This window comes from Brassica oleracea, chromosome C9 (genome assembly GCF_000695525.1).
Source record: "Brassica oleracea var. oleracea cultivar TO1000 chromosome C9, BOL, whole genome shotgun sequence".
In the NCBI taxonomy this organism is placed as follows: domain Eukaryota; kingdom Viridiplantae; phylum Streptophyta; class Magnoliopsida; order Brassicales; family Brassicaceae; genus Brassica; species Brassica oleracea.
Window position 1 is genome coordinate 28,564,092 of NC_027756.1, and position 11,129 is coordinate 28,575,220.

General features: G+C 39.2%; 2 protein-coding genes and 2 long non-coding RNA genes across 4 annotated transcripts; all 4 read left to right on the forward strand.

Moving 5' to 3' along the window:
- The first annotated feature begins 446 nt into the window (after window positions 1–446).
- Window positions 447–1,806, forward strand: LOC106313179. The gene is made up of 3 exons (XR_001264317.1): window positions 447–746; window positions 1,052–1,150; window positions 1,493–1,806. It is a non-coding gene; the product is annotated as an uncharacterized LOC106313179 (long non-coding RNA).
- A 296-nt stretch (window positions 1,807–2,102) lies between these two features.
- LOC106313180 lies at window positions 2,103–3,118 on the forward strand. The gene is made up of 2 exons (XR_001264318.1): window positions 2,103–2,536; window positions 2,694–3,118. It is a non-coding gene; the product is annotated as an uncharacterized LOC106313180 (long non-coding RNA).
- Window positions 3,119–5,504: 2,386 nt separating this feature from the next.
- LOC106314730 lies at window positions 5,505–9,477 on the forward strand. The gene is made up of 3 exons (XM_013752562.1): window positions 5,505–6,006; window positions 7,796–8,018; window positions 8,151–9,477. Exons 1-3 carry the CDS (start codon window positions 5,505–5,507, stop codon window positions 9,475–9,477), a joined length of 2,052 nt encoding a protein of 683 aa, XP_013608016.1.
- Window positions 9,478–10,096: 619 nt separating this feature from the next.
- LOC106314731 lies at window positions 10,097–10,621 on the forward strand. Its single transcript, XM_013752563.1, has one exon. The coding sequence runs from the start codon at window positions 10,097–10,099 to the stop codon at window positions 10,619–10,621; it is 525 nt and encodes a 174-aa protein (XP_013608017.1).
- Window positions 10,622–11,129: the final 508 nt, after the last annotated feature.

The window sequence follows — 11,129 nt, forward strand, 5'->3', positions numbered from 1 at the left end:
AAAATCTCCATTATTAAAATTATGCACGTAAGGATAATTCATGAGTTTTTTTGGTTGATTAAATGACATTATGTCCAAATTTATTTAAAGATATTTCATTAAGGTAACTGAAAAAGACAAACAATAAAATAGGAAATTTAAATTCATTTAAGCATATTTCATTAATATAACTGAAAAGACAAGTAATAAATTATGCAGTTTTATTCGTTTTAGGATATTTCATAAATGCAACTGAAAAAGACAAGCAAAAAAAATAAGGAGTTTAATTAATGAAGTAAGAACATTTTCAAATGGGTACTTTTTTTTTAATAATATAGATGTGTAAAAAAAATAAATCAAAAAGGATAAAAAGAAGAAGAACCGGTGTTAAATGAAGGCGCTTTAGAATTGGTAAGAACCGGTACGTGGCAAGTTTCTACTGGACATCTCATTAATGGCTCTCTCTCTTTGTCGGGGTATTGGACCGAAAATCATTCTTTCTCTTCCTCCTCCATCTCGATCTCTCTCTCGATTCTGCTCTGGCGATCCTGCTCTCAATCTTCGTCGGGGTTATGATTGATGTTACAAAGGCGATCCTCGATCGATCACTTCATCTTCTCTCTCTGGGTTGAAAGATGATTCTTTTTTGTTACACCGAGAAGCCTCAAAAAAAGAAGAAAAGATAGAGACAGAGAAGAAGTCGAAGATGGATTGAAAGACGAAGCAGAAGATCATATCGGGTCTGTAAACATTTCTCCTTCGACCATGTAAGCGAAGAAAGATCTCACCTTTTTTTGACTGATTTCGTTTAGGGTATTGCTTAGAAGTTGCGTTTGTTGTAAATCAGTGTTTAGACTTGTATTGTTCTTGCATGCATCATCGATCGTTGGGTATTGCTTAGTAGCTGAGTTTGTTTATGGTTTTGTTCTCCACTAATTGGGTATAGAATCGATTGATCAAACATTTGTTCTTGATCAGTGTTTATTAATTTGATTAGGCACCTTCTCTGTCGAGATTCTCTTCGTCTTTAACTAATTTGTACGTTTTTTTTTTTTTTGTGTTGTGGTTTCAGGAATGATCTCGAGAAGGTGTATCCGTGGAGACAAAGGTTCTCGTGGAGACGTTTCTACCCTCCCAACACTTGTGGTACTACTTAGAGCGACACTAGAAGGTAATTTGTTTCTTCTAGACTATGTATGATAAGGATGGGTGTAGTTTGTTTGTGTTGCAATGCACTGTCTTCTGTGTGCTGGTCGTATGATAAGGATGGTTGTAGTTTGTTTGAGTTTCAATATAATGTTGGCTTTAGTTAGTTTGTTTCCTCTAGTTTCGTTTGGCTCTTTAGAGTATACGGTTTAGTTCAATGTTGGCTTGAAATTACTAAGACAGAAATTGCTTGTTCCCTGTCTTTGTGTCTCAGAGTATACGGTTTAGTTCAATGTTAGCTTCTTCTCATACTTGCTTATTGTATCTTCTTGTCTTGCTTCCTTATGGTATCTTCTTTCTTCTGCAGGTGGATCCAATGTTACATAAGAAGACAGCAGAGTGTAATATGGTCTTAGATGAAAGCAAGACATGTGACAGAAGAAGATAAAAAGAAACACTTGTTGGTACGTTGGTCTCGATTTTGTGTTTCCATGTGAAGAAGAAGAAGACAAACATAAACTTGCAAGTTGTATTCATAAACATGCTCACGCTTTCTCTTTATAAACGAGTGTAAAAGAACAAGTTGTATTTATAAACATTGTCATCTCTCTCTTTAAACATTTCCATTTCTCTCTTTGTAAACGAGTGTAAAAGAACAATTTCTATTTTGTTTTTGCCTTACCATTTGTCTTGTTTTTGCTTTACCATTTTTTTATAAACGAGTGTAAAAGAACAATTTCTCCTTTGTTTTTCTCAATTGTTTTGGTTTTTTTCTCATCAGCAATTGAAAAATGATTTGGTTGAGAATATATGGCAAAAGTTTGGAACAAATCAAGATTTCAACTAATCGGTTGTTTCTCGTTTACGATTTGTATTTGTATCTTTAATATGTTTTTATGTAATTTGTATTTCAATTTTTATGTATGTTTTTCTTTAATGTTATGATATCTAATCTTTCAAACTTAAAAAAAAAAAAGAAAAAATTAAGAACCTCGACGATGTTCTCGCATTGGATGCTCCAAAAATTAATTAGACCAAAAGAGGTTCTAAACTAATCAAATCACAAGATGACTAATTTATTCATTAGAACCCTAAAGGGTCTCAAACCAATGGAGGTGGTCTAAAGATAAATACTTTGAAACCCATGTTTTGAAAATATAATTGATGGCGATGACGATGGCGACTGCGACTGCGACGATTGCGATCTAGTTTTTTTGATGGGTCTTCAAGATGGAGAGGAACAGCACTGGGTAGATCATCATCAGAATAGTGTAATCGAATCGATTTGGAAGCGGAAGGAAGATTCGGGACACAGATCTTAAAAGGATATTTGGGCAAAGAGGAAAGTAGGGGTTGGAAGAGGGGAGGGAATCAATGGGATTTCATATCGAACAATCTCAGGATTACGGAGGTATGATTCTCGTTATCATTAAAACTCGGAATCTCATATGATCGACAAAGAGATGCGATAGGAAAGCTCTTTTATTTAGTCTGCTTTGTAAGTGGATCTCTGATATCTTTGATTGCTGGATTGAATCACGGTTTGCGGTTGGCACACTTATACAAAGGAGATATTCTCACAATGGCTCCAAGATTTGGCGGGGACAGATGGACAAGCGAGTTGTGGTTTCAACACTCTCTCCGCACTAAAGTACAGTTCTGTTCTTGGCTTGTCTCTCTTGTTGGTCTTAATGGCTCGGAGCCAGCTTATTGGTAAGGTTGGAAACATCAAGTCCGGTGAAGGAGCTCACAAACGTTTGAAGATTGCAGTTCAACACTTCCTGGGGTCTGTCGTTTCTGGTTATTGTCTCTTTCTTATTTTCATAACTCTATGAGCATTTTTATCTGTTTTATTTCAGTTGGTTATTTGCTTCAAAGTGTATTTTTTTATGGTGGCTAGATCTTTATATAAGATTATGCTATGGAATAAAATTGAATTTTGTTGGTACTGGTATTGGTGTCTTTTGGTTTTGAAGAAAAGTATATTCATGTTCTTGATTTTATTCCTTTGCGAGTTTCGTCTTTATGGGCGAGAGATCTGGTTGGTTGGTGAAAGATGTTTTGGTTCCCAGTTTTATTATTGGCTAGAGAACTGATTCCGCCTTTTAATAAGCTCTATGAGCACTTATCTTTGTCTTTCTATTGAGGTTTATTGGGTCACAGTTTTATTATTGTTGTTATGGTATTTGGTAAGATCTTATTATAAGATCATAAATTGGAATAAAACTTGCTGTTTGGCTCCATGGTGTTGGTGTTGTTATAGTTTAGTTTCGCGATTTTATATCGAGGTGATTAGTTGTTTGGACTTTACTATGGCGGTTTTTGAGGTGATTATTTCTACATGGTATCAAGGTCTTTTCTTTGTGAAAGTCACTTAGGTCTGTTCTTGGTATCAGCTCTTGTAAAGGTACTGTGTTTGGTCTCGTTAAATCAAACGCAGATGAGCATGCAATGGCTACTACTCACCATAGATAGGTCTACTGGTCTAGAGTATGAAGATAATGGAGCAAGTGTGCAGTGGCTTCCGTTAATACAGTACAGAGAAACTAGCTTTGTGACTCAATTTGGCTTCATGAATTTGGTTTTCTTGTATTTTGGTCATCTGGTTGCAGTTTTGCGGAGATAGGAAGCTTCAGGTTTCTTTATTGGACAGAATCTGGTTCATGATAATGGCAAACAAGACTATCATGTGCAACATGTGGTATTTTGTTATTCAAAATCATAACAATCTTGGCCGAAAATTGGATAAGTATATTAGCTTAAAGGTTGTTAGCTTAAAGGATACATATTGTGTATGGTTTTGGCTACATGTGGTATTTTGTTACTCAAAATCATAACAATCTTCCCCGAAAATTGGATCAGTATATTAGCTTAAAGGTTGTTAGCTTAAAGGATACCTATTGTGTATGGTTTTGGCTACATTTGGACAAGGTAATAACACTGAGTATTGTCTTTGAGGTTTTATAGCAATATGTAAAGTTCGGTTTTGTTAGTTTTTACTTTATTAGTGTGAGGATTCTTTTGCAATGGTATAAAGTGTTATAGAAAGCTATCGGTCTAATTGTATGTGTCTGGGACTCTGGAACACAAGGTTTGGTTTAGGGACTCTTTTGCAGCAGATTCTGTATTTAGTCTCATCAAACCAAGTGCAGTTTCAGTTAAGACACTGTGAGCAAGGGTAGCATTACCAAATCTGGAAAATGGATGTATCTTATTTAAGCTTTTGATCAGTGTTACAAGCATGTTGCACGTTTCTTTAAACATGGTCTTGAGAATGAAATATTTATGCATGGTATCTATTCAAGCATTGCATGTTATACATAATAAAGAGAGGCAGTTAGTTGCCTGTTTTCCTTGGTTTTCTTTTGCAGCTCCTAGTATGATCAGGATGTCAATTATTATGAGGGATGAGGTATCAAAGAATCCGTTGGATATATTATTGGTGGTATTACAGTTTACTCGATCACAATGGTCCATATTTGATCCGGTGACAAATGGGAACGGTTCCTGGATACTATGTAATCAAAGAGTTCCACCTTTATTATTACGTGTATATAATTTTAGACTATTATTAAACTGTAAAGAGAAGGGAGTGAAACAAAGAGGAATGGTGGCATCAAAGCGTTTATGGGCTACTGGTTCAAGGTTTTCGGATCTTCAGGGTATCATTAAAACCGAATGCGCTGGCTCAATGGAGCATCCACATTCATTTTCTAAATGAGAGTCCCAAGTTGGAATTACCGAAGAGTGAAAAGTAAGTGGACTAAAAGCTATCTACGAGAAATATAACATAAACATAAACCAGATTTTTTATTTTTATCAGAAACGAAGGAAGATTTAGAATTTGCTCAAGATTTTCAAGCATACTTTAGATTTGATAATCTCGTCACAGTGGACCCAATCGGAAGGAGTGGTGGATTAGCTCTTTTTTACAACAATGAAGTATCATGTCAATATTTTATATTCAAGCAACCGAATGATAAATGTGGAAGCTGTGGCTCTTAGAAAAATGTTTTTTCTAACATTTATTTATGGAGATCCAGTCCAAAAATTGAAAGAACAAGTTTGAGAAAGGTTAACTAAATATAGGCTTTCACGATCTGAACTATGGTTTATTATTGGAGATCTAAATGAGATTACTGGAAATCATGAAAAAGAGAGTGGCTCTTTGAGGAGCGGAGATTCGTTCATCCCTTTTTAACAATATGATACGTAATAGTGGTTTATTAGAGTTTCCGGCTTGGAGAAACAAAATGTCATGGCAATGAAGAAGGAGAAAAGGGAAAGGGGCAGTGATGGTTAGGTGTCGGCTAGATCGTGCTCTAGCCAATGAAGAGTGACATACACTCTTTCCATGTTCTTTCACAGAATACTTAGGGATGATAGCATCTGACCACCGTCCAGTGGTGGCCTACCTAGAAGACAAAGTCCCCAAACGGAGAGGGCAATTTCGGTTTGATAAGCGTTGGATCGGACATGAAGGTCTTATGGAATCAAATGCTATCGGATGGTCAAAATACAATGAAGGACAAACAGAGGATATTGTTACAAAAATTAGTAATTGTCGTCATGAAATTGCTAAATGGCGGAAAAACAATCCACCATATGGGAAGGAAAAAATTATTGATCTCCAAAAAGCTCTTAAAGAGGTACAGGCTGATAACAACATGTCTCAAGAGGAAATTTTAGAGGTCTCTAGGAAATCACAAGATGCCTATAAGGATGAAGAAGAATATTGGCATCAGAAAAGTCAGAATATGTGGTACTCATCGGGGGGTCTAAATACAAAATTTTACCACGCCTTAACGAGGCAACGACGTGTTCGTAACAGGATTGTGGGGCTACATGATTTGGCTGGCAATTGGATCACAGAGGATAACGGTATCGAAAAAGTGGACTCACTCATTAATTCAGTTTCACGAATTCAGAGGCAATTCAGGCTTTGGTGGACCCTCAGGATGTGAAGATTATAGAAAGCATACCACTGAGTAGGACTTAGTTGGTGGATAGGGATGGTTGGCACTTCACAGAACATAGGAAATACACAGTCAAGTCAGGATATCAGGTAGAACGGGTTTACCCAAATAAGGATGCACCACCAGTAATGTATGGACCCTCAGTGGATATGTTGAAGGCGTACTGTTGGAAAGTACGGTGTCCACCGAAGTTAAAACATTTTTATGGCAATTGGTGTCAGGATGTATATCAGTTAGGAAAAATCCGCGCGCAAGGGGGATACAAGGGGACATATGTTGTGCCCGTTGTGGAGCTTCAGAAGAGTCGATAAATCATGTGTTCTTTGAATGCCCTCCATCACTTCAGGTTTGGGCGTTATCAAAGATCCCATCAAATAAAGCTATTTTTCCAACTAGTTCCATATTTACAAACATGGATCACCTTTTCTGAAGAGTTTTTCCGCAAATGGATGATCATGATTTTGCATGGATACTATGGTACATTTGGAAAGCGAGAAATAATAAAGTATTCAGTAATTTAGACATGGATCCTAGGGAAACACTGAAATTGGCGAAAACAGAATCAACACCTTGGGCGGAGGCACAAGTGATGAACACTCAGAGGGCAGTACAATCTGCAGAGGTTACGACCCTACCGTCAATCCTAGGATGCTGGTATTTTACAGACGGTTCTTGGAAAGAAAATGACATTTTCTCCAGAAAAGGTTGGTATAGTACTCTATAAGGTTTTGATGGTTTGATGGGGGCAAGAAATGTCAGGGCTAGTTTTTCTTCGCTTCATGCGGAGGTGGAAGCACTAATATGGGCAATGGAATGTATGAGGAACTTACATCAGTTTCAAGTTACGTTTGCAACAAATTGTTCTCAATTGGTGAAGATGGTTTCGGAACCAAAAGAATGACCAGCTTTTGCAAATTATTTAGAAGATATCAAGATCCTGAAAGAAAGCTTCCCCAGCTCAATGATCATTCATGTACCACGAACGCAAAATTCAAAGGCGGATAACCTAGCACGCAGTGTCAGGAGTCAACCGTCTTACGTCGTTTCCATGGATGCGGAGTTACCCGTTTGGTTTACAGAGTCAATATGAGTTTGTTTATGTTGATGGCAAAAAAAAAGAAACCTATATTTTGAAAAATATACTCTTTTTATTTCAAAATGATCCATGTTTTAGAATTTTTTTTTATTTTTAAAAGATATGTTTTTTTCACATTTTCAATGGATGATAACTGTACACTTCGAAGGCATCAATTATGTTTACTTAATTTTAATTGATTAAAAGTTTCAAGAAATAATTAATAACAAAATAATGCATTTATGATTAAAATTTAACATATTTTTTTAATATGTGCAAAAAACTAAAATATACTCCCTCCGTTTCATATTGTAAGTAGTTTTAGAGAAATTGTTTTGTTTCAAAATGTAAGTAGTTTTCGTATTTCTAGGTAACTTTTACATTTATTGAATACAGTGTGACCAATCAAATTAAATAGATTTATTTTTTATTGGTTAAATTATATCTAAACTATTTATTATAAAATACTTTTTAAAAATATAATAATTTTCTAAATCTTCGCGCTTTTAGCCAAAACTACTTATATTATGAAATGGAGGGAGTACATTATTTTGAAACTGAAATAGTACAAAATAAGTAATCTTCTTACCGTATTTCTCTGATATCTTCATGTCTCTAGGATCAGATGGAGAAGAGGTGGTATCGAAAGGCATGTCGCCAAAAATCTCGCATGAGACCAACCTCAGGCTCACAACCATCCCGTCAGCCACGGAGATTAGGAAAGCGCTATTTGCTATTCATCCCGAAAAAGCACCGGGCCCGGACGGATTCTTCGCTTCCTTCTTCCAAGCAAATTGGACAACGGTGGGAGAGGCTATTGTCGCCGAAGTCCGCGAGTTTTCGTGACTGGAATCATGCCTGATACAATCAACATGACCCACATACGGCTTATTCCAAAGGGACTAAATGCAATGAGAGTAGCGGACTACATGCTGATTGCTCTATGCAATGTGTACTATAAGATAATCTCCAAGATTTTATCTCCGCCTCCGGCCTGTTCTCAGCGAGATCATCTCAGAGAATCAGTCGGCTTTTATTCCAAGACGGGCCATTGCCGACAACGTACTCATCACGTACGAGATCCTCCACTACTTGAAAAAATCGGACGCAAAGAAGCACTGCTACATCACGGTCAAGACAGATATGAGCAAAGCATACGATAGGCTAGAATGGGAGTTCATCCGCCTTGTCTTCGAAAGGTTAGGATTTGATCCGGTATGGGTGAACTGGGTGATGCAGTGCCTTTCGACGGTGTCATACTCGTATCTGATTAACGACTCGGCTCTCGGTACGGTCGTACCGCATAGAGGCATCAGGCAAGGGGACCCCCTCTCCGCCTACATCTTCATTCTCTGCGGAGAAGTACTATCCAGACTGTTCCGGGCTGGTCAAGACAGTGGTGATCTCACAGGGGTTAAGATTGGCCAGCATTGCCCACATATCAACCATCTACTCTTCGCGGACGATATTATATTCTTCACAAAAGCCACCGCGGAGTGTTGTGAATCCCTTGCCTCGATTCTAAAGGACTACGAGAGAGCTTCGGGACAAATTATCAACGCAGCAAAGTCATCTATCTTCTTCTCATCGAAAACTCCACAGGCGACCCGAGATTGGGTCAAACTCGTCCTTGGCATCGATAAGGAGGTGGGAGTCGGGAAGTACCTCGGCTTACCGGAGCTGTTCACGAGGAGGAAATGGGACTTGTTCTCCTCAATTGTTGATAAGATCAAACTGCGAGCTGTTGCATGGTCGACTCGCCGCCTATCCTCAGCTGGGAAGCTCACTATGCTGAAGTCGGTCCTATCCGGCATTCCGACGTACCCCATGTCATGCTTCCAATTGCCTGTGGGACTCTGTGACCAAATCCAAGCAGCTCTCACTCGATTTTGGTGGGATCAAAACCCGGACACGTGGAAAATGTGTTGGGTCTCATGGGAGTCACTTGCTCAACACAAGGAGATGGGAGGGTTGGGTCTCCGAGACGTCAAAGACTTCAACATGGCAATGCTTGCTAAGAACTCATGGCGCATTCTCACTTCCCCACACTGCCTACTGGTGTGCCTCTTGTTAGGCAAATACTGTCACAGCTCCAGCCTCCTATCAGCGTCCTGCCCGAAGTCGGCCTCACATGGATGGAGAGGCGTTATCGCAGGGACTCAACTCCTAAAACTTCAGCTAGGGAAGGCCATTGGCAATGGTAACTCCACCAAAGCATGGAGCGAACCCTGGATGTCCACCACTACTCCACTCATCCCGTTCGGGCCAATGATAGAAGCTACAAGAGACCTCTGTGTCTGACCTGCTACTACGAGGATCAGGCGACTGGAACCGTCACTTGGTAGATACAGTATTCCCAGAATTGGCACACCATATATATCTCATCATACCAAGTCTGTTCCATGTGGAGGATACTTACTGCTGGTACAAAACAAAGACAGAAGTCTACAGCGTCTAGTCTGGATACTATGAACTGCGGGAGGAAACTGGGAATCTACCCTTACCACAGGGTCCAATCCAATCCTTCAATTGGCAAAAACTAATATGGCGAGAAGACACAGCATCAGAGCTAAAGCTGTTCCTATGGAAGGTGGCTCGGGGAGCTCTCCCTGTAGGAGCAAGCCTGCGTCACCGTGGCATCAATACATCCGGTGTCTGTCCCCACTGCAATGACGACGAAACGGCACTCCACCTCTTCTTCTCATGTACCTTTGCGCAACAGATCTGGGATCAAGCCCCATTACGAACAAGACCAAATTTCGCGGTAGCGACATCAGTCCATAAGGCCTTGGTGATCATGTCGACCTGTCTCAGCCTACCTCTCACTGGCATCTCTAGCAACTTCACGTCGTGGATCCTCTAGGGGATTTGGACAACCCGTAACCTCCTGCTGTTCGAAAACAGAGGATTATCAGCAAAGATGACAGTGGCTAACGCCACCTCTTCTGCCCGGGAATGGCTTCAGGCACAGAAGATCGGAGCTCCCATGTCACACCCTACCATGCGGGAACCGAAGATGCCACCTATCCAATCTGATGTTACCCTATGTAACACTGACGCGGCGTGGGCTGCTTCTACACAAAGAGCCGGTCTAAGATGGCACTTCAACACACCAGAAGAAGACATCAATCGGGAAGGATCTCGAGCAATGGAGAACGTCTCATCGCCCCTCATGGTGGAAGCGCTGGCCATGAGGGAAGCTGTATTGGAAGCAAAGTGCAGCCCTATTCTCAAATTCTGGTTCAGAACCGACTCTCAGGAGCTTGCTAGAGCTATCTACTCGAAGACATATCCGGTGGAGCTTTTTGGAGTTCTTATGGACATCGAGTATCTATCTTCTTTTTTCAGTTCTTTCTTTGTCTCCTTTGTTGGTCGTGAGCACAATGCAATAGCTGATTCCCTAGCGAAGTCAGCTCTGCATACTCTCCCGCCTTGCTTGTACTGAACTCCTGTTTTAGATATATGAATCATTCATGTGGCCAAAAAAAAAAAAGTAATCTTCTTACCGAAAACTCTAAACTTATCATTTATGTAAAGGCTAGAAATTTGAAAAGGACATAAGAGGGTGAACCTTTAAATTCACCTCATCCTTTATGACCAATCAAAATGACACATAGAATATTAATTAAAAAACATTAAATTAAATAAAAATTCGCTACAAAAAATAAAAACGCTAATTTTAACGACGCTAACGCTTTCAGCTAAACCCTAAACCCTAAATCTTAAATTCTAAACCATATACCCTAAATTCTAAACCCAAATCCAAATCCAAACCCCTAAACCCAAACCATATACCCTAAACCTTAATCCTAGATCTTAAACCCAAATTATATACCCTAATCCCAAAAAACTACACTATAAACCTAAACTCTATACCCTAAACCCAAGTCCTACACTCTAAACCCAAACCGTAAACCTTAAACTCTAATCCTAGACCCTAAACCCTAATCCTA

What these genes read in the sequence shown, in the direction of transcription:
- LOC106314730 (XM_013752562.1), top strand. Translation starts at nt 5,505, where the DNA reads ATGATAGCATCTGACCACCGTCCAGTGGTGGCCTACCTAGAAGACAAA. An exon ending in TTGGATCACAGAGGATAACG is followed by an intron (nt 6,007 to 7,795) that starts GTATCGAAAAAG and finishes TCATGTCTCTAG; the next exon opens with GATCAGATGGAGAAGAGGTG. An exon ending in GCCGAAGTCCGCGAGTTTTC is followed by an intron (nt 8,019 to 8,150) that starts GTGACTGGAATC and finishes ATAATCTCCAAG; the next exon opens with ATTTTATCTCCGCCTCCGGC.
- LOC106314731 (XM_013752563.1), top strand. Translation starts at nt 10,097, where the DNA reads ATGACAGTGGCTAACGCCACCTCTTCTGCCCGGGAATGGCTTCAGGCA.